Below are 21,984 nucleotides of genomic sequence, written 5' to 3' on the forward strand. Positions count from 1 at the left end.
TCCTAGTGGTTATGAAGATCTTGTTCATTAATGGAGCAAGATTCTTCTCTGTTCCTAATAATTATTCAGTTTTTATTATGCCTTTTGGAGGTATTTTTGATGTTAAAGTTAAGATCTTTATTTAGGGATACAGGTATAAAGACTACTTAAAAATAATCAATTCTCTGAGAGTGCTGCATCTGTATGTTCTTATCTCTGAGATACTGGCAATGCTTGAGTTTTTTTAAATTCTGAAATAGTAGCACCCATTGGAACTGCTCAAATTCCTTTTTGATAGTACTGGGTTTTGGAACTAAACTTGCAATAAAACTGTTACCTCTTTTATCCACTGCTTTCGAAGGAATCTGGACATAAAACTTTGAGGTGGCAGATTGTAGAAGCTGTACTTTTAAATGTTACAATTATGAAATCATCGCTTTTCGTTTCAAGTGTTTTTGCAGACTGCCTGTATAAGCTTAACTTGCAGTTTAGCCTTTAGGAGATAGAGCTGAGGACTTCTGCTTTCAGAAGTGTTACAGCAATGTTCTTCTAAGTAAAAAGAAAACAAAAGCAGTATGATACCAACTTGAAAAAGTAACTTGTGCAAAACAGTGTGGTAACCCTTTAGGCTTCTGTGATGGAAATGAAAGCAGAAGTAGAGCATTGAAACAAACATTTAAAAATGTGTGTACAAGCATGGGTTGTCTCTTCTGATATAGAGTAGCATAGGATGCTGTCTTTCAGCTTGTTTAAATCTGAAGACAACTCAGTTTTTCCTCAGACCTGTGGCTCACTATGTAGTTAAGGTTAGCAATGCAAAGCTTGCTTTTCTAAGTACTTTTTGTGATCTTTATTAGGTGTAGTCTATGCACCGCTTTCTGCCGCTTTCTGATAACTTCTGGCATTGCATTAAATGGTAATTTTGTGTGGCGGTAGCCCTTCTCAGGATGTACTCCATGGCAATCATCAGATGCTAAAAGCTTAAGGGTGCCATGTAATTCTGCTCTGTGTTTCTTTGGTAGGATGTAGTGTCATGTAGCGCGGAACTCTGTGGACCTTAACACATTGCACACAAATTACGTATCTGAGATGTCCAAGGAGCAGAGAAACAAATTGTTTTGGAATACAAAATAAGCCTAAGGGAAAACATAATGTAATAAAAATATAAATAATATTAATATTGTCTTGAAAAGTGAGTGCATATGGAATATCTTGTCCTTACAGCTTTTTATGTAGGACAGTAGTCCCAGTAGCATATTTGACAGTGTCTTTAAAAGTTTTTTTTGTCACAGTCCTCTCAACGAACAGAAGGTTTTTGGGAGCTGTGTTGCCTACATGCCTAGTTCTACTAAAATTTCGGTAACTTTTAGAACTGTATGAATTACCTATTTAGGTGATCGTTAACAATTACGTAAGTAAATGTTATATAACAAATTATGCGTAGATGTATCCAAACTGAGATGCAGAGAAGAAGTAAAGTTAGTTTCTGGTTAGAAATTTTTAGGTTTAGGTTTAGATTCTCATAAAAATGGCCTGTTTTTCAGAGGAGCTGAGTACAATATGCTCCCGCTGATATCCATTTGATTTGTCAGAGTCTGCAGTGGTAGTGCCCGGTCTGAGGTCTGGCACTGGCCCTTTACATGTGATCTGCTTTTTCTTGTTACTGAGCTAAACCTCCTTATGGCCAGAATTTGCACAGATTGCCCAGATGAACTCGCTCAGCCTCCGAAGGTGAGTTGCCGGTGAGCTTCTGATGAATGCTCAGCAGAGGCCTTGGCAGCCTTCCTCCCTGCATCTGTGGAGTGAGTTGAGCTTACAAATCAGCAGGCCTGTAGCTGTGCATTTTCCAGAACAGGAAGCCTGCTCTGAGGGACTGAAGGAAACCTGGTTGAGGGGGGAGATGTTAAGGTTATCGGGTGACAGCACGTACTATCAGGCTGTTGCGAGATAAGCTTATGAAGCTGTTCCTGCAAGGCAAGAGGTACGTTTTTGCAGGGAGTATTAATTGTTTTTTGTCAAGGCAGGTTGAAGCTACCCTTACCTCTTCTGGAACACTGAATTCAGGGGAGTTATTTTAGATAGACATGTTCTGAGACTATAAATAATAAGCCTTTAGAAATTTGCATGGTCCCTTTCTATATGCATAGTATTTTTGGAAGTGTTAGCTTCTGTGCAGGACTGTATCACTTAAATTTTTTTTTCTAAGCCCTTCTGAAGAGTGGGAGAATACAGTGTAAAATATTTGAAATGAGTATTACATAGTTTTCCAGTTTGTAGTCTAATGCATAGAAACTGTATAAGTTGTGCTAGACAAACTGTTCAATATGAAAATTTGTTTACCAATCTTGTCTTTTAATTACAAAGGTGGCTCAACTGTACCTCACATTGTAGTTGGGTGAGAAAGATTCAGTTTCCCACTCCTGAGAATGGAAACAGAATGGAAAGTAGCTAGAGTTAGGAAGAGATATCAGGGCGAAAGACCATGATGCTGTAACAGAGGGGTGCAGGAAATGGGTGGGAGCTGAGGAAGCGCGTTTTTCCTAAAATGTAAAATTAATGTAAAATCTAGCAACTAAGCATTGAAACATATTGAGAAAATTTGCCCCTCAAAATAGTAGATTGTTATGGACAACAACAGCTTTCACTACTATTGCTTACATTGTTTTCTTCTGTTGATTTACGTGGAGAATGACTGTGGTTCTGCATTATTTTTCTCTCTCCATTAAGTTTTAAGGTTTTTTCTTTCCTGTTTCATCTGTGTTCTATGTTTCCTGTAGCTTAAGTACTTGCAATGAAGCTCTGAACAGTTAGGAAATGTCATGTTCTCTCCATATCCTTAAGTCAGCTCTGTTCAGAAGTATTATGTCTGTGTTGGAACCCCATTAGCCCGCGTTAAAGATGTGATCAGGGTCCCGCAAAACGTGTCAGCCCTAAAATTATGCCGTGAAGTAATCCATTAATTTTGTTTAACATTTAATTAAGCAGTTAATTTTGAGATTTAGCTTGTTAAAATGTCCGACTATGAGAGATTCTGCAGATATGAGTAAAACTACTTTGCTTTGGTTCTGTAGTAAAAAAAATAAATTGCTTAGCATTACAGTTGTGAGGGAAAATTCAGATTATTAACCAATGATACAAATAATACCTCCTTCAATCCATAAAGTCTGAAACATTAATACATTTATGCCATGAGTACGTAGATTATGCTTTACAGCTGCCATTTGTAGTGTAGGCATACTTCTAGATTCCCAAATGTGGTGCAGGTCAGAAATCCCCAAGCAATACTGGCTGAGCTGATATGAATGGTTTCAAATAAAGAATAAAAAGAGCTAGCTTTAGTTCTGGAAGAGTCATCACAGTAGTCCTGCTAATAGATGAGGGAACAATGCTAATTTTCCTTCATATTATACTGGCACATCTGTACTGTCTTCAGTCCTAGAACCACTTTAGGCATAGCTAGTGTAAGTAATTCTGTTCTGTGCTGTTACATCGATACGCCTTAGGAGCCGTAGTGAACCAGACCCAACTCGGGGGTGTGCACACTAATGTTTGCTGAGGCTTGAATGGTGCCAATTCAGAACTGGAAGTTTAAGAATCAGCTTTTTGAATCTGTAATCTTGTTATTTACATGGCACAATATATTTATGTGAATACTCAGTATGAATATTACGAACAGGATCGAAGACTATGAAAACCTTTAGCCTATTGAGTATTAGTGAAAACTTAGACGTTTTGGGAAGAGGCTAAGAAGTTTTGTAAGTTACAATCAGTTGTCACTCATTTAAAAGATATTTTCAAAAATTCATGGGCCTATGCATGCATGACTGATTTTTGTTCTTGTTTAATTCATATAATTTTAAGTTTATTTATAAGCAGAACTAATTGAGCCTTCTTTCTTATGAATTTATGCTTCACTAATTTCCTGCTTTACTAGCAATTTATATTTTCATTCCCTTCCTTCTGCAGATCCCAGTACTGTCAGCTTCTTTCTATGTCCACCATCTACGGGTTGATCAATGTGTGGCATATCCTGTGTGGTCGGTTCGGACCTAAGTATGGGCATATTTCTTATCCAGTGTGTAAATAACAAGGCCATATTAATACTTGGGTATCTTTCTTCTTCCAAATTTAATGAAACTTCTTGTAAATCCATATATTTAACACATTTGCCTTTTTCAAATATGATTAAAATTGGTGGTGAGATAGATATAGTCCAATCACACCTCATTTTCTCTGGAAAGTTATTGAAATAGCTTATTTTTCAGGTTGGGAAGGAAACCACCTCCTTCACAATGTGAACAGTGTAGTGTGTTGCTATACTGTGTTTTTGAGTTTGGGATGCTGCATCAAAGGCTTTGTATGTATTGTTCTTCCATCTCATGGCTTTCTGCTTCCTCCTTCCTCTCCACAATCAGCAAAATAGTTGGAGGCTATTAAATCTTAAGCATGAGTTAACAATCTCACATCATGTCTTTCTATCTGTGTCAAGGAGAATGGTGATCAGTGTTGAGGAACTTGATTTAAAAATTCCTCATAAAGTAAATACCAGACTTTCTAGACTTTCAGTGGTAAGCTGTTGAAGAGAGAGAGGATGAGAAGATTAAAAACTGAAGAGAAAGCTTAAAAACCAACAAAAAGAAAAATAAAATTCATATTTATGAAGAGAAAAATTGAGCACACTATGGTTAAAGACAATATACTCCTGTGGTATTCCCTCAGATTGCCTGAAGCGTGCCTTTGTATGTGTTGGTGCTTTGGCTGTTATTGGAGGGAGATAGGCAAATGGAAGTGCACAATCAAAACATTTAGCCAGGATGCTGCATGGAGGAGATGAATATTTAAGAAGCTTTTGGCTCTGGCTGCTGTCAAGGTGGTTGGTTTTAGCAGGTGATGATGACAGGAATAGGTCAGGGGAAAGGGGAACGGAAGCTTCACCACACAGTTCTGCGTGTCCGGTCTCCTCTGTATGGAGTTAAACCAAACCCTTGAAATGTGAGCACGGGATGAGAGGCTGGGAGGTCATTTCCTCGTATCTGCATGAGTCTTGGCTTCCCTGTCCCGGCAGCTGTTGCCACCAGATTCTCTACTGCCTCTTCCCTGTATGCAGGAACTTTTTGAGTTAAGACTCAGTTAAGAGTTATAATGAAGGCAGGGAGTCAAAGACTTTTCTGAATAAGGTGAATTTAAGTGGCTTCAGTTCCCAGTCTGTTCATCCTGGATGCTTGCAGCTGAGCTAGTGCAGCGAGCCGTGTGAAGTCGAGGGGGATGCTGGTGAAATGTTTTGGTGGGACTAGGGAGCACTATGCAGAGAGCTGCAAGTGAGAGAAAGTACTGAGCGTGTGTGGTTTCTCTAAAAACCAAAATGCCTTTTTTTAATCTTTTCTTGTCATTTAGTAGAGGTCCTGGGAAGGTTCTTGGTCCCAGTACATTAATGCTCTTGTAAATTTGTGAGGAAAATGTGATCAGAAGACTTCTGTCTAGAAATACCTTATGATGCTTTCTAAATTGTATCGTTTTGACATTTTAAAGAGAATATACTTTTACTTTCACAGATTAAGCTGCCACCAATGATGGAAATCATAACAGCTGAACAGCTGATGGAATACTTAGGTTAGTAATTACAGTAAATGGTTTTCAATTATATATTATACTTATTAGTGAGTAGTAATATAGGAGGACTGTTTTATTTATTTACTAATTTATTCAGTTTTACTTGAATGCATGCTTCAAGAAAACTACTTATGGTATTCCATTACTCATGCTTTTCTGTTAACTGCTTTTAGAAATTTTCTGTACTTTCCTAAGTGGTTAGTCTAGTGGTTAGTCTAGTGATGCAAGTTGGTATGGCTTAGTACACCAACACATTGGTAGATTTAAACTTATTCATGTCTCTTACAATGTTGTTTTGTTGTAGTTGACACAATGTAGTAAGTCAACTGTGCCTTTAATTGTCTGCAGTAACTCTAATCCTTGGTAGTATGACCCAATTAAAATAACAGGAAAAATTAATTTAGTCATCATAGTGATTGGGGTCTCATTTGCAGGCACTACTCCATTATCAGATTCAGTCTTCAGCAAAACTGCAGCTCTTTCCATCTGACAAGTCTGTAACTTCAATAGCCTGGAATGATCCAGGTGTTAAAAGTGCAGTTGTGATGGTACTTCAGCTATATGTACCACAGTTCTTTCCCTTTGTAGCCTAACAAATATAAAACATTTGAGTTAAATAGACTAGGTTTGATTTTTCTAAAGCAGGAGAAAAAAAAACTTACTATATTTTCTTTCCTTCTTTTTGCTTGTAAAGAATGTAGCTTGTTCTTTCCAAAAGCATATCACTGAATCTTTCAGTGGAAGAAAAAAGTTAATTATATAATTTCAAAAAAATAAGTCTTAAGAAATCTTGCTGCCTGTGTCTAAACATTTCTTCTAATTGTATTGGTAGTATACTACTATCTGAAGTCACTGCATAATCACAGTTGGCTAAATGTGTGTATTCTTTCTTGAAGGCATATGTTAGCTTCTGGAATTATCTTATTAAATTGAATAACAAAATTACCTTCTCAAATTATTTAGGTTCTTTTTCAGTCAACAGGATTAGCAGTTGCCAAATGGTTCTTTAACAGCTAAAAAAAAAAAAGCCCTTCAGCCACTTGGAACAATCTGAACTTAAAAGATAAACTAGGAAACACGTAATGATATTTTTCTTTGAGTAAAACATATTTTTTTGGAATGGAGCAAAGGAATAAATACAAAAAGCATTGAAATAAAATCTGAAAAATTTGGGAGAGACAGTTTATGGATACTAGTCACTAAAAATTTTATAAATCTTGAATCCCAGTGTGTTGATTAACTGATTAATTATCTTTGTATTGTAGACACAGATGGAATACAAGCCTTTCAGAAATATTGGTGTATGGAAACATATGCCAAAGTATTCATAATATTAATCAGGATAAGTGGTTGCATTTTAAATGGTTATGCACTTACATATCTCATTGTGAACAGTTTGACCTTCTTATATTTTTAAGTTGAGGCACAGAGGGAGGGAAATTTGTGAATAATTAAGAGATTGGTATGATACCCCAAGAGACTGTGAAATGCTGCTTTAGTAACAATGTTGGCCATTTGAATTTTATTTCTTAATATGATCTTACTATGTTCTTTATACTCCCATTTTACTCTATAATTATAATTCAGGTTATAAAACAATGTGATCTTATTAATTTGATAGAAAACTTCAACGGTAGTATTTATGATCAGTCAGCTTCAGTCAGAAGTGTTCATAGAAATGTTGAAGCTTTGAGTGTGGAATAAACTTAATTTTATTTTTGCTTTTTTAGGAGACTATATTCTTGATGCAAAACCTAAAGAGATATCTGAAATTCAGCGTCTAAATTATGAGCAGGTAAGGAGCTGCTCCTAAAATACAATTGCTTATATCTGAAGGAACTAAAACTTTTTTCTCACCTAAGGTTTATAATCTTGTTAAAAACCAGAAGCGTACAAACCATTATTTGTAGTTAGTTTTTCCTTTTTTCCTAGGCTTGCTGTAGAGTATTATTTATAAATACTTCCTATTAGTGAAGAAAAACTCAGTATCTATTAACACAAGACATTATTTTATTTTGCCTGCAATGAGCGTAGTGGAAGAACTTCGGTTTTATTGAGGAATTATAACACGGAAGTACAGATGGAAGTATATAGCAGGGTGGTTGCTCTTTGAAGTCTTCTGTTGTGCATCCTTCAGTGTACTGTCTTCTGTGATCCCTGCTAGACTTTCTCTGAGGATGTAAACTGAGCAAGAAAGAGATCTCTGTTCTTAAGTGCTGATGAACAAAGAGAGGTTGATTCCATATTATGAAAGGCATTATTATTTGCAGTGACCGCTATTTTTATGTCATCACAGAAGTCTTTCTCTGTTAAAGATAATGCTCTTAGCTTAAAAAAATATTGATGTAGTATATATTATCTTGGAGCGAATTTTTCGAGCTCTGTCTGTGGTCACAGCTGATTTTTTGATTACTCATGGAAAAGTGATTTGAATTTATTATAGGTGTTAGGTTTCAAGCTAGTTCTATTTATTATCAGGTCGTCTTTTCTTGCTCTCATTCAGTGTTGAAAACCAAATCAAATATCTGGGGATAGTTGAAATCAGAATGAAGATTGAATGTGGATTCTTTTAATAATAATCCAAAATATGACTTGTATCAAATTATATGAATTATTTTTATAGACTTTTATACTTGGTATCTGGTACCTACTAATGAAATGCACTTCTTAAGGTGGTTTGGTTTGCTATTGTAATGGTAAAAACTTAAAAAAACAGTCTGAGCCAGATCTTGAGAATTACTTGCAAATCTTGCTAAATTCTAAATCTTGTGACAGCAAAATTGTCAGAACGATGAAGCAACACGTAGTAAAGTAGTCGGAGCTGTTACCTTCCTGGTAATAGGAACTTTACATAACAGTGCAGTTAAAGGGCTACAAGTAGTAAAACCTCTCATTCATAGCAGCCAGTCTCAAGTGCAGATACTGGATAATGATCATGACAGTGTTTTATAGCTATGCTTTATCAAGTAGTTTGTAAGCTTTTCTGTGTAAGCTTCAACTCTTCTGAGAGCTTTCCAGGTTTAAATCTGCTTAGTAACAAGGAAGTATGTCTGTTTATAAACTTAATTTAGGAGTTTTCAGAAGTTGCATCTAAATTGAAATTACTCAAAGTAGGAACAACCTTATTGTTCTACTGTCATTTTATTAAGGGAAAAAAGTACATTTAAACTTGCATACCAGTAAGAGGAGTAGCTTAATTCCTTCGGCTGAAATGCTGAGGTTGGTGAACATTAAATTTTTGCTATGTGCCTTAATGAAACCATGCTGTTGCATGTGTAAAGTGTTGTGCAAAGATCTGTAGGCGAGAATACAAGTTTTGTTTTAGAACTCTGTTGCATGCTGAGAGATGTCTAAAACTTCTTCTAAGATCTAGGTAACATTCATCTTTCCAACAGTTGCAAAGCTGTGCCTAGAATTGGATCATGAAGTATTGAATGATGTAGCTACTTCACTTAGCATGCCTACTTAGCGAGTGTTGTATGTTTTAATTGGTACATTCTTTACAATACCAAGTTACAAGATGCATAGCCTAATTTCTTAAACTGACTTCTTAAAAATAGTGAGGTCTGCCTTACGTTCTAGTATGCAGATTTGTGTTGGCATTCTGCTCTATCTATTAATATGTGCAGTAATGTGCTGCAGGAGTGAATGTTCAAGTTAATGTGTTGGTTATGTTACTGTTTAATGGATTCAGTTATTTGTAATTTTCCTGCATTTCAGCAAGTTGCTTTTAATTTGATAAAATAACTCATCACTATGTACCCCACTTACGCCTTGTTAGCCTACCTAGCTCTTTAATAGTTTTCTCATTATTCATCCTTTATAGTCAGTCATCTTTATTCTCAGTTTTTTTGTCTTCCCTTATTGATTCCATTAATTGTGGTTCTTGCCATTAACTGTCTTATCATTAAAAGACAACAACAGAGGCAACTGTTTCTAACAATCACTGGTTTTAGTCTGTGAATCTTTTCTGTCTCCCATCTCCTTTCCAATCTGTATTTCTGTTTTTTTTCATGCTTTTTTCCTCATTGTTGCAATCCTGCATTCCTCTTAAGCCACAGAATATTGCAAAACTAAGCAAATCCCCCACCCCCAAAGCAAAAGAACCCCCCCACCAAACCAACAAAAAACCAACCAAACAAAAAAGCGCCTCAGTTTCCCTGAATCTTTTGCAAATACTTTCTGATTATACTCTTTGTGGACTCTTCTCACTTGGTGGAAAATTCTTATTCCTGCATGTCAGGAAACCTATTTGTCAGTTCAAGTGCTGAACCCTCAGAGCAGAATTGGCAAGTAGAACTGTGTATATCTGTTTGTTTTGTTCATTCATTATGTGATGGCAAGTACTTCAGCCTGACTTATAAGCCAGGACTTAAAAGGGGAGAAGAAACCTCAAGAGAGTCCCCTAGAGATTCTCTCATAATCCAGTTCTTCTTGCAAACATTGGCTTGTGGCTATGGGAAATGAGCTAAAAGAAATAGGAGCTGCCTAAAAGCAGCTTATGAGTGTAGAAGAAGAAACAGTCAGATAAACCTGATTGGAGGGAGAGTTCCTATTTTGCAGATCTCTTCTGGCACAATGAGAATGAATAACATGAATATGCATTGAAACAGTTGTTTAGCTAATTTCCCCTTTTGTAAATTTTTTTTTTTCAAAATGTTGAATTGATGAGTACTAAATGATGAAGGGTTACAAGCGTAACCACCGAGTGTACAAGGCTCTGTTTGGTCATCTGTTTTTTTTTCTTTCTGCTGTCAGAATATGAGTGATGCAATGGCGATTCTACATAAGTTACAGACTGGTCTGGATGTCAATGTGAAGTTTACAGGTGTACGAGTATTTGAATACACACCTGAATGCATAGTGTTTGATCTTCTTGATATCCCCTTGTACCATGGATGGTTAGTGGACCCTCAGGTAACTTATTTTTTCAGTAATTCAAACAGAATACAAGTTATTCTTAATTTTATTGGGGGAGGGGAGATGTTTCAGAATTTTAACTGGAGTCAATAATAATGATTATAGTAATGGATTTTTTTAAATCTAGTCAGAAAAATTGGATTCTCTTCAGAGAGGAGTGAACACAGACTACATGTTTTTTAGTGTGGTAACTTTGCAGAGACTATGTCTATGGTCAAGCTAACTTTGAAAACCTTCTAGGATGAATTCATGACTGTGTAAATGAGAATTGTAGGAGGTAGGAGGTTGCCAGATACGGTGTCCCAGTCATTGTTTTTGAAAGCTTGTTAGAGAACAGTTGGAAGGAATGCAAGGTTACTTTCCTCCTTTCTTTAATTCTGATTTACTAGTCACTGCTTGTGAGAACTGAGGATGTAAGAACCAATTAGAGAACTGCATCTTTAACAAACATATAATTTATGTTTAATGATATTATTTAAATAAGCAGCAAACTGGTACTGTTTACTTAGGGGGAAACTGGTGAGTTCGGCTGGAATAATCTGCCTCAGATTTTTTTTTTCTGTTCATGCCTCGGTCATGAAAGTTGCTGTTCTGTTATCCCCTTGGACTTCCCCCCTGCCCAACTGAGCCAACTGGTGCCCCATTCTCTCCTCCCTCTGCTTTAGCAACAGCTTTTGATGTTAAGCGTTAACGTAAGGATTTAAAATGGGATCTGAAACCACAAAATGTGTAACAGTCTGGGCTAAAACTTTTTGGCCTAGTATTTTTGGGGAGATAACGTACTCTCTTTGAAACTCTTGTTATTTTCTTATGAAGTGCCATAGGCTTAGAGTTGTGTTATGTTCTTCACAAAGGTAAGTTCTCTGTTTTGTATGCTGTTCCTTCCTGCTCCAGGTTGCTGACATAGTAAAAGCAGTTGGTAACTGCAGTTACAATCAGCTAGTGGAGAAGATCATTTCTTGTAAACAGTCGGACAACAGTGAACTGGTTAGTGAAGGTGGGTAACCTTTTTCTGTGCTTTATCAAAGCATCTACCTTATCAAATGTTAGTTACTCGGTATGTAGAGATACAAGTGTGAAGAGCTGCATTCTGTCTGCTGAACTTCTTTCCCTGGGCAGGCAGTGCTTGGCTTCTAAACTTCTCTGATGTGATTTCCAAACCAAGAATCAGCCTCATTCTCTTGATCTATTAAATATGCTTTTTAAAAAGCTGGAGAGAACTTCCTTTTATGAAAAGGTATTATGGGCAGCATTCAGATTTCAACTTGGATATATATTATCTCCTATTATTAGAACATGACTTATATACTACATGATGACAAGTTAAAAATCAGTAGTATTAGAAGTGGATATAATGTTTCTGAACATGAGAGGGTTATCTACAGTGTTGAGGTTTTAGAATTTTCAACTCGTGTTCCCCTCTCTGAGTATGTTCCCTTAGATTTGTGGTAATAAGGGGGCATCTTAGTAGGGAGAGGTATAAAAAATATTACCATTGTAACCAGGTTTTATATATTAGGAAGTATGGCTGGAAAGCTGCCCAGAGGAAAAGGACCTGGGGATGCTGATTGACAGCCGGCTGAACATGAGCCGGCAGTGTGCCCAGGTGGCCAAGAAGGCCAACGGCATCCTGGCCTGTATCAGAAATAGTGTGGCCAGCAGGAGTAGGGAGGTGATTGTGCCCCTGTACTCGGCACTGGTGTGGCCGCACCTCAAATACTGTGTTCAGTTTTGGGCCCCTCACTACAAGAAGGACATGGAGGTGCTGGAGCGTGTCCAGAGAAGGGCAACGAAGCTGGTGAAGGGCCTGGAGCACAAGTCTTATGAGGAGCAGCTGAGGGAACTGGAGTTGTTTAGCCTGGAGAAGAGGAGGCTGAGGGGGAGACCTCATCGCGCTCTACAACTACCTGAAAGGAGGTTGTAGCGAGGTGGCTGTTGGTCTCTTCTGCCAAGTTACTAGCGATAAGATGAGAGGAAATGGCTTCAAGTTGCGCCAAAGGAGGTTTAGACTGGACATTAGAAAAAATTTTTTTACTGAAAGAGTGGTCAGGCCTTGGAACAGGCTGCCCAGGGAAGTGGTTGAGTCACCATCCCTGAAGTATTTAAAAGACGTGGAGATGAGGCGCTTAGGGACATGGTTTAGTGGGCATGGTGGTGTTGGGTTGATGGTTGGACTCGATGATCTTAGAGGTCATTTCCAACCTTAATGATTCTATGATTCTATGTAATAGACACACGTAACAGTATGTGTTGCTTTTTGTAGGGTTTGTAGCTGAGCAATTTCTAAATAACACAGCTACACAGTTGACATACCATGGACTGTGTGAGTTGACTTCAGCTGTCCAGGAGGGAGAGCTTTGTGTGTTCTTCAGGAACAACCATTTTAGCACCATGACCAAATACAAGGTATATTCAACTTTGTCTTTACTGTTGTGGTTTGTGTTCTCATTTCAAAGCAGCTTGTTTTTCCCCTGTCTTGAAATAGAAATAAATTCCAGTTTGTTGTTATATGTAAGTACAGCTTATGGTGAATGTAAGGTCTGTAGCAAATGTTAGTTGTGAGTTATTGATTACAGTGTTTTAGATTATCATTTAAATCTTCTTGTAGCTTTTCCCTTTATGTTCTGTTTGCTCCCTATGTTAACTCCTTTTGTGGTTATGTATAATGACATACATTTCTTACATGGCTTAAATTTATTTGCAGTTTGTAACTGGCAATGATAAGGTTAATGAATTTATTGAATTTCTTGTTTCTGAGAATATAAGACTTTGCTTTACATTCGGGCCAGTAGATGAGTAGCTCCATCATGGTGTTCAAAATACCAAACATTTGGAGAAGTTGAGATGAGCTATTGGTTCCCTTTATTAGGGAAGAGATTTTTTTTTTTTAATCTGAAACTGGGGAAGCAAAACGGTGAGAACTGTGAAAGGAGTATTCCAGAATACGAAAAGCAAGTGACAATTTGCTTAACACTTCTGGGACTCCTTACTCCATGGAATGGAGAATCTGGCTTGGCAATCATTTGTGGAGCATCTTTGTTCTAACACAAGTTTGCCTTTATTAGGATGATAGTGTATTTTTATGTAAATGACTTGGATAGAAAGGGGCATGGACAAAATTGTCTTCCAAGATTTAATTGTTCCCTTCTCTTCAGTGATAAATGTGAATATTTTGAAGTAAACTTTTCGTTGGCTTGCAATGTCAAACCATACTTACCATTAGACATTTCTCTCAAACATACGTATGAGTTTTTACCTTTTTATAGAACTCTTGAAATTATATTTTGGTTATTTAATTAGACTTTAATTGCATGTAGACTTGCATTTGGTAATGGTAATACATGCAAACATGTAATATACAAAACCATTAAGGAACCACTGTTTTCGCCATTTATTATTTGGTAATGTCATATACCTCATGTGAATGACACTAACTTTTCCATTTGGCAGTACTAGTCCTTTTTTCTCCCTCTGTCTGTTAATCTTGACTGTCAATGCTTATTTTTGGCATAACTTTTGAATAAAAGTTGTTTTGAATAACTACTCATAAGATGAGCTAAAACTCTGAATAGTCCTGATAAATAGTGATTAACTGTACAAACAGGTAACACATTTGGTTTTCTAATAGCTTCTTAGAGCACATGTAAGATTTGTTTTAAATCTACGTACAATGATACTCTCTTAAAGCAGTAGGACAGGTAAAAGTATCTTTCTCTTCCCTTCCTCCGTTTAAAAAAAAAAAAGTGGAATATATCTGTTTATAGTCAAAACTGTAATTGTTATATTTCCTGATGAAGCTAGTTTATGTCACAATTTTAAGAGGTATAGTTTTGCTTCACTCCATTTTTCTAAATTTAGCTCTTGCAATAGTTAATAGTAGTTTGTCATGCAAGCCTGTACATTGTTTTATGGTTGCTTTCGTTGTGGGGAAAAAACCCCAACCTCAAAACAATTTGATTTTAAAAAGAAAATACTAAGTAAAAGTACAGATGTACTTTCTGGGTACAAATGGTACCTAGAGGTGCAGGAAACCTTTTTTACTTCATTTAAAGGATATTTCAGATAAAATACTTAAATCCTCCTGGAAATCACTCATTTTTGTGCTATCATTAAAACTTTTAAAATATAAAATATTCTTTGTATTAAACACAGTCAATGAGTATCGCTTTGACCCTGTGAATTATAAATACAGAATTTTGTTTGTAGAATGCAGACTGTTTGTTGTCTTCTGTGCCCAGTATTTAGATTAAAGACCAAAACCTGGTGTGTGTTTGTCAGTGTTTTACCAACTTCATGCTTGTAAACATACACTTCTCAGTTGAGATCCTTTTTCCTTAAAGAAATAAAATGCAACACTTCAATGAGTTAAATATCCTTAACCAATATTAATAACACGGAACAGGTTAAGGCAGTGAGTAAAAATCTGTGTCTGAATTTTAACTGTAAGAACTAAGTCCAAGTCCTAAGCAATATTGAGTTAAAATATTTGAAGAGTAGTATTATTTGTTAGTTGTGTATTTAAGCTTTACTGCTACTAAGTCACTATGGTTTTAATCTTGTCCTTTTTGATAAGTCTTAGACTTCTGAAATGCTAAGTTTTGGAACATGGTCCATTACTCTTGTGTTTCATAGTCATTATGGTGACCTCACTTGCAGCTGGTGTTCAATTTCCATGTTATCTACAGGCTTTTAGTTCCTGGGGTTGTCACTTTTAAACAGCGTTGTTCATTTTGCCTTGGATTTCTGGTGAGTGGTACATTATAGAATTTGCGGTATCTTTATTAAGACAGAAATTCTTCATTAATTTATTTTTAAAAGTCAGCAGTAACTTTTCTGTCTGTTTCTAGCCTACCTATCTGCTTGCAATTAGCTATATGACTAGGTATTGTTTCGTATCAAGGAAGTCAGAAATAGGCTTGACTTGGGCTTTTAGCCAAGATTAGCTACTCAAAAATCTTTGGATTTCCAGGATGCTCATGTGAGTGCCAAACGCGTTGTTGTCACAGAGTTCAGATTTTTCTACTGCTTTACTCTTTCCTTTTACTAGGTTTAATGCTTGCTCTGCAGACTTTTAATGGTGTTTCTTTTACTTCACGGTTTGAGCAGTAGTTAGCAGTAGCTGGATTATGGAGAGAAGTCCATCAGTTAGGAGAACTGAAGGCACAACACATGCCAGAGAAAATGAAGGTGTAGAACTTCTAGGGGAAGAACTATGCAATTTGTTTGTCTTTCTCTAATATTGCCCTTCCCTCTTCCTCCCTCAAACCAGTATGTGGAAGCATACAAACAAAACAGTTATGAAGTTAAACAAAAGGGAATTCTACATGTAAGAAAAGTTGTGTACATATAATATAAACTTGTGTATTTTTAGAAACATTTACACTTTGAATAATTAGCAAGATTTTATAATGAAAATCCCTTAGGTACATCAGGCTGTTAACTATTATTCTAATGAAGCTAATATGTAAACTTTTATTTGGAAGCTTTCATGTACAGCTGATACAATGATTTAAGTTCAATGGGGGTTTTTGCAGCTGATATTTTAGTGAAAGGCCTTGGATTTCAGTATGTTTCAAAGAGAATAGAATGTAGGTTCATCTTAACTGCATTTACTGGAGGAAAGAAAAAAACCAGATCTCTAAGTTTTTGAAAGGAAATGCAGAAACTTGTTCCAGGTTCTCTTACATGCTTATCTTTTTTAGAATCGGCTTTAGAATTGAGGAGCAGGTGTGAATAATTTAAGAAAAAGAAATACTTGGTGATATGCAATAAATCAAAGAGCAAAATTTGTAAATCAGACACATTTTAAAGTTCAACATACCAGTTTTTCTAATAAAACAGATGAACCCAAATAGCCTTAGTTCTGCTCTATGTTAGTGCCACATAACAATCATACGATTGTGGTTGAGCCATTTTTAATATTTGTGGTGCTTGGTTGAATAGATTTTTTTTTAAAGTTTCATTAGAGTTCTTTCTACATCCCATCTGGTGAGCTTGTTTTAGAGATAATTGATATTTTCTGTTTTTAAAATATAATATATATGATTTACCTGTCATTCCTTAATAAGGGATAATCTTGTGGATATTTTAGAGCAGAAATGGGAGAGGTGGAGACTGGTAACATCCTTTGTGTATATAAAATCCTGTTTTTTAAGTCTTTATTATAAAGAGTTTACAGTATTTATTATTTGACACACAGTATCAATTTAAAAATAGAAGATTTACTAACACTGACAACACTTACCCACTTATACTGAGTTTAGAGTGGCTTTCCACTGTCAGATCAAAGGATCTTTACCTTGGTTTTGGATTGCTTACGTTAGAGGGCTGTTTTACTGAGAGTATGTGAAAATGTGAATAAACAGTGCAGATTTCTGAATTCCTTTATCTTTGCTTTGAAAAGTTTCATAGGCTGCTGTTACAAGATGTTGCACAGTGGCAAGAACTCCTTGGAAATATTGGGCATACTAGTGCCCAACTAGTATGATTGTTAGGCTGGCTTATCTACTCATTCTTCCTTTGTGTCCAGTGTCTCTATTGACTCCAAGATTTTTTTTTTGCATGGATAGTAAGGGAATTTCTAAGGAAAGGAACTGGAGTGAGTCCACTCACCTGGCTTTCTTTTTAATACTATTTTTTAATTGCTACTAAATTAATAATAAAATAGATGGTGCTTTTTAACTCTTAAGTGCTTCTTGCATGATCAGAAATAGAGCAGTTATAAACATACAGCAACATTATGAATACCTGGTATATATTAGGGAGGTATCAGTGCTGTAATATACTGTAGGCAAAAGCTTATTAACAGTCTCTGCTAGCAGATATTTAAAAGGCATTTCTACACTAGTTATGGGGATGAAGATAATACTTCAGGCTTTGAGCTGGACAATAATACGTGAGAAGTTGTATTAGAACACTTTTAAAAATATTATTTAAAAAAAGAGTATTTGACTTAGGAACAAGAGAAAAAGCAAAAGGGAGAAAACTGTTTTTAGTTACTCACTGTATTTGAAAATATTTGCTACTGTTTTGAAATATTCCAGGTCAATATATGGACACTTCTAAAAGGTTAATCTTCAGGCAGGTAAATATTATGCCATTTTTACTTATCTTCCAAATTCCTGCCTCTGGGAGTAAGAGTTAAATGGAAAGGGCTCATTCAATAATAATTTTTCTGTTTTAGATACAGCATTCACTTTAAAATTGTGGAAGTTGAGGAGTAAAGTAACAATAGTAGAAAAATGGTGGCAGTGGGTTTTTTCAGAAATTACTATGAAAAGTTTTGAACTACTCTAAAGACTAGAGTGTTTTCTTTTAAAGCTGTTGAGTTATATCACAGTGTAATTGTGAAGATTCACAGATTGCATTTCAGAATAGACCACCAGTTCCATTAGAATTTTACACAGTTTATATTATTTAATACAGTCTTGAATAATTAATATTTTACTATTCCTCTTCTGAAAATTGAATGAAATTTGCATAATGCAATGTTGTCATTTCTGATTTGAAAAAAGTTTGAGTATTAGGATCATGTTATGTTTATAGAGAAATTACGTAACGTATTTTTAAAAATTTCATTATTGCATATGGAAGAAAAGCAAATATGGCAATTCTGTAATATATTAGACATCTGTCGAAGTATGGTGAGTGTTAGTCAATAATGGCAGTTCAGTTATCAGATTCTTAATCTCTTTCACTATTATTTGTCCATTTGCCTGAGTAGTCATTTATTCTACTTCTTGTCCCTTTCATTGTATATTAATAGTCTTGGCTCATGTGACTATACAGTAATCATTTTCAGCAGTTAAAGATGTGATTTTTTTTTTTTTGCCTTTGCTTTTCATTACACAGATAATAAATACATCAAATGATAATTCCCTAGATCAAGGAAAAGCAGGACTGTAAAGAGGGGATCAGTTTGGTAAGAATATCTTAGTTCAGTTGGAACGTTTTTCCTGCTGATGTGACATTTTCTTTACTGAGAAGTAACAAGACACTTACCTGTTTGGATTTTTAAGTATATGTGTTGCAATTATGTTTTCTAGTTTATAAATGTTGGGTTTCTGTTTCAGAACTCAACACAGACATTTATTCAAATACAAAGTATATTTCATAGCAATAATTGCACTTTCTCCTTGGGCATTTAAGGTGATGTCTGAGTTTGGCATAGTAGAGGCAATGTATATAACTTGTTAAAAACTCATTTAAATATTTTTTCTGTTTCTTAGTAAGTGTACAGTTTTTATTCTAAGGATTACTCTGAATCAAATGGTGTATACTTTTTAAAAAAATTCTTAATTTTCTCTAACAGTTAAAACATTCAGATAGATTAGACTAATCTCAAAACAATAGCACTCATTCACATCAACATAAAACACCTTCATAAAAACCAAGGGATCTGATCCAGAAGTCCAAGAGAACGTTTACATAGACTTTAAAGGGTAGGGCTTAAAACGTTTGTCTTTACTGTATGAAGCTATTGGACAGGTGTTTGGTTTTCCTTTTCAGTTTTCTAAACTGCTAGAAACTTGGCAATTGGCATCAGAACAAGTAGTTTAAAAGCATTAATTTTAATTACTTAATCTGGTCATTTAAATTAACCTAGGAAAGAAGGTCTTGTAACCGGTAGCATCACCTGCAGCCTACATCTGTTTGCATTTCAGAGAGGTTTTTTGTGCAAACAGAAGACTAAGAGATCATTCTTTGGGAGAACAATCTTGCTTTTATCCTTAGCTATATTTCAAGCTTTTTATATGTGAAACTATAAAATCTGGGCATTGGTCTACAATATCTAGATATTGATTTTTAGGATAAATAATTATTCATAACTCTATTGTAGGCACAGTTAACAGTTATGTACTTGAGACTTTCTTTTATTGTTTTATTCCCTGTTGACAACAGTTATTAGTAGATATTATCACTGTATATTATGTGCTAGCATTTTTGCAGGCAGTATTAATCCATAAGATTGTGTATTTATTAAAAAAAACCAAACACATTTAAAAATAAACCTAAAAGATAAGCTGGTAGTACTTTAGAAATGGCCAGTTAAGATTTTATGAAGGTAGAAACACATTTATTTTGTAAAGTATGATACTGTTCTTGGCAAGGTGTACTTGAAAAGCATATTTATGTACATTCGTTAGGTGAATTGCATGACCTTAGTGTGCTATCATCCTGTTTTAGCTTTAACCCTGAGTAGAAAGCAAAAGCAGAATCAGGACCGTGATCTAGCAAGTAGAAAACTGGTTTTTACCTTGTTTAAAGTCTCCTTCCTCATTTTTTAGTTCAGTGTAAATAAATGTTTCTACACTTAGTAATTCTTACTGATTCTGTCGCTGTGCTCCGTCTTTCCCTTTTCCTCCTTGTGTGTTGCACTGAGTGGAGCTGAAGTGCAGAAACTCTGTTTGTAGGCTACAAATGTGGTGTAAAACTACTGGACGCATCAAGTCAGAAATCCCAGTTTTATATTGGTTACGTATTGCTATCTCTTAGCAGCTAGACTGATCTTATGATTTGGTAAGTGCTGGAGACTGGTAGCTGGTTCCTGACACCAGGCATGTCATTACTTAGTGCAGCTCAAATTTAGAGACAGCGTGAAGGTCATATGATAAAAAGATTTTCTCATATCACAAAATCCCCTCAGTGGAATTTGGGTGTGCCAGTGAAGTTGGCCTGTGAGCCTTTAGGATTGGGAAGAGAACATGCATGGCATTAAAATAATGCCTATAAAATCAGTCTGTAGATATGGCCTCTATTTGCTTGTTGCAAGTAGAAGGAACAAAACCAGTGAAGTTCTAGGAAGACTGATATTCTGTAGAGATGAGTAACTACATTACACCTAATACAAAAAGAGCTGACTCCTCTTATTTTGTATATGAAACTGAAAGTTGTCCAATTATTACCAAAAGTTACATGAATTTGAGCAATATTATGAGGGTCCTTGGGAATCTGTTTGTTTTTTTTAGAAATTCCATTAAATTATACTAATACGCAGTAGAGATCAGAGCACTTAATAAAAAACAAAAAGGAAATATGACTTTGGATCTCTGACCTCCCATTGTTCTTTCATTCCAATAAAGTGAAAAGGAACTCTGTCTCTTCACAAGTACTAGGGAGCCTGTGTTTGTTGGTTGCTAGGTTTTGTTAAAGTGAAGCAGCATGTTTTAAAACTATGCAATTGGTATTGGAATTGGAATGGTATTGTTTAAGTAATGTGGTGATACGTAATGCAGTTTATTGCCTTTCATCAGGGAGCTGTATTAAAAAGTTTTTTGTTTTTTTTTTTTTAATTTACTTTAAGATGCCTTTTTAAAAATCAGTGTTCAGGTATAGAACAGAAAGTAAGGATATGAATTTTATTTAAGATTGAAACAGTTCTCTATTTCAAACAAGGGTTAGCTTCAAAAAATTTTTGAATGACAGATGCTAGTTTCTAATCCCATAAAGGTAATGATATATTTAGTATTTGTGCGTGAACAGTTCATCTTACAATAGTTGGGAGATTATGAAAGCATTAACATTTTCGTATTTCAGTATTATTATTATTAAGCTACACTCTTTATGAGCTGTTTAAAAAGTAATTCAAAATGTATGGCGTAATAGAGGAAAACTTGACCCCTGCCTTTTTTTTTTCTTTTTAGGTATGTTTGAATCAATGTACTGGTCAAAATAAAATTTAAAAGATTCAAATACACTTACCTTAAAGATTCCATGATTTCTTTTTTACGTTTTTTTTAAAGACTTCTTATGTATAAGATGCTGTGAAATAGGTATTCTGTGCAAATTGGAAATCTTGTGAAATTATTTCCTTTTATTTTGTTTGGGTGATTTTTAAGCATCAGAAGTAGCATTCAGTTTTTAGGCAGGTTTCTGAGGGAAAGATGATTCCTTAGATCATGTTATGTGATCAGACTTGTTGCTGACAATTGTATTTATATCTGTAAGCTCACCTGTGCTGGGGTAACTGCCATTCCAAAGATTGAACACATAGTAGTGTCCTTTGTGGGGTTTTTATCTGTTCTGTTTGGCCTTTTGTGTAAGTGCATCTTGTGGTATTAGGTAATATTAGAACAATTGCTGCATCTGAATCTTGAAATAATGTTTTTGTTACGTCGTATGGCCTACCAGCTGCAGAAGGGATGGCTGTAAACTTAGTAAACTTAGATTGAAGAGATCTGGTTTTAATTTCAGCATCTTTTATAGACAGTCTTTGAATGACTTGAGAGGAATCTGTGAGCTAGTTTTGTACTTGTTGAATAGGGGTGATGTTTTCATTTTTTGCCTGTTCAGCCTATGAAATCATTAGAACAGGAACTGCCTCTTGTGTTTTGGTACATCTTTAGCACAGTGATCTTTGAGAATACTTTGTGTGCTGCTGTAATAAGAATAGCAAATTTTTGTGGATGTCACAATAAACTGCTTTCATTTTTACAGCTAAAACACTGCAGCAAGTTTTGCATTGAGTACCTTGAT

General features: G+C 35.4%; 1 protein-coding gene across 8 annotated transcripts in view; it reads left to right on the plus strand.

Moving 5' to 3' along the window:
- Positions 1 to 21,984, plus strand: part of MINDY2 (MINDY lysine 48 deubiquitinase 2) — a 36,509-nt gene that overhangs the window by 3,765 nt on the left and 10,760 nt on the right. For 5 of the 8 annotated variants that reach the window (XR_012675248.1, XR_012675243.1, XR_012675245.1 and 2 more), the window contains exons 2-7: positions 5,532 to 5,589; positions 7,320 to 7,384; positions 10,348 to 10,506; positions 11,404 to 11,506; positions 12,773 to 12,915; positions 15,166 to 15,255. Coding sequence is in view for 2 of the 8 variants with exons in the window: in XM_075160220.1 (XP_075016321.1) it covers positions 5,532 to 5,589; positions 7,320 to 7,384; positions 10,348 to 10,506; positions 11,404 to 11,506; positions 12,773 to 12,915; positions 15,166 to 15,255; positions 18,361 to 18,414 (672 nt within the window). In the remaining 6 variants the exon portion in view is untranslated. Of the gene's footprint in view, positions 1 to 5,531; positions 5,590 to 7,319; positions 7,385 to 10,347; positions 10,507 to 11,403; positions 11,507 to 12,772; positions 12,916 to 15,165; positions 15,256 to 18,360; positions 18,431 to 21,984 lie in introns of all 8 variants that reach the window. The other 3 variants (XR_012675247.1, XM_075160219.1, XM_075160220.1) reach the window with 2 other exon arrangements.

This window comes from Calonectris borealis, chromosome 11, assembly GCF_964195595.1.
Source record: "Calonectris borealis chromosome 11, bCalBor7.hap1.2, whole genome shotgun sequence".
NCBI classification, from domain to species: domain Eukaryota; kingdom Metazoa; phylum Chordata; class Aves; order Procellariiformes; family Procellariidae; genus Calonectris; species Calonectris borealis.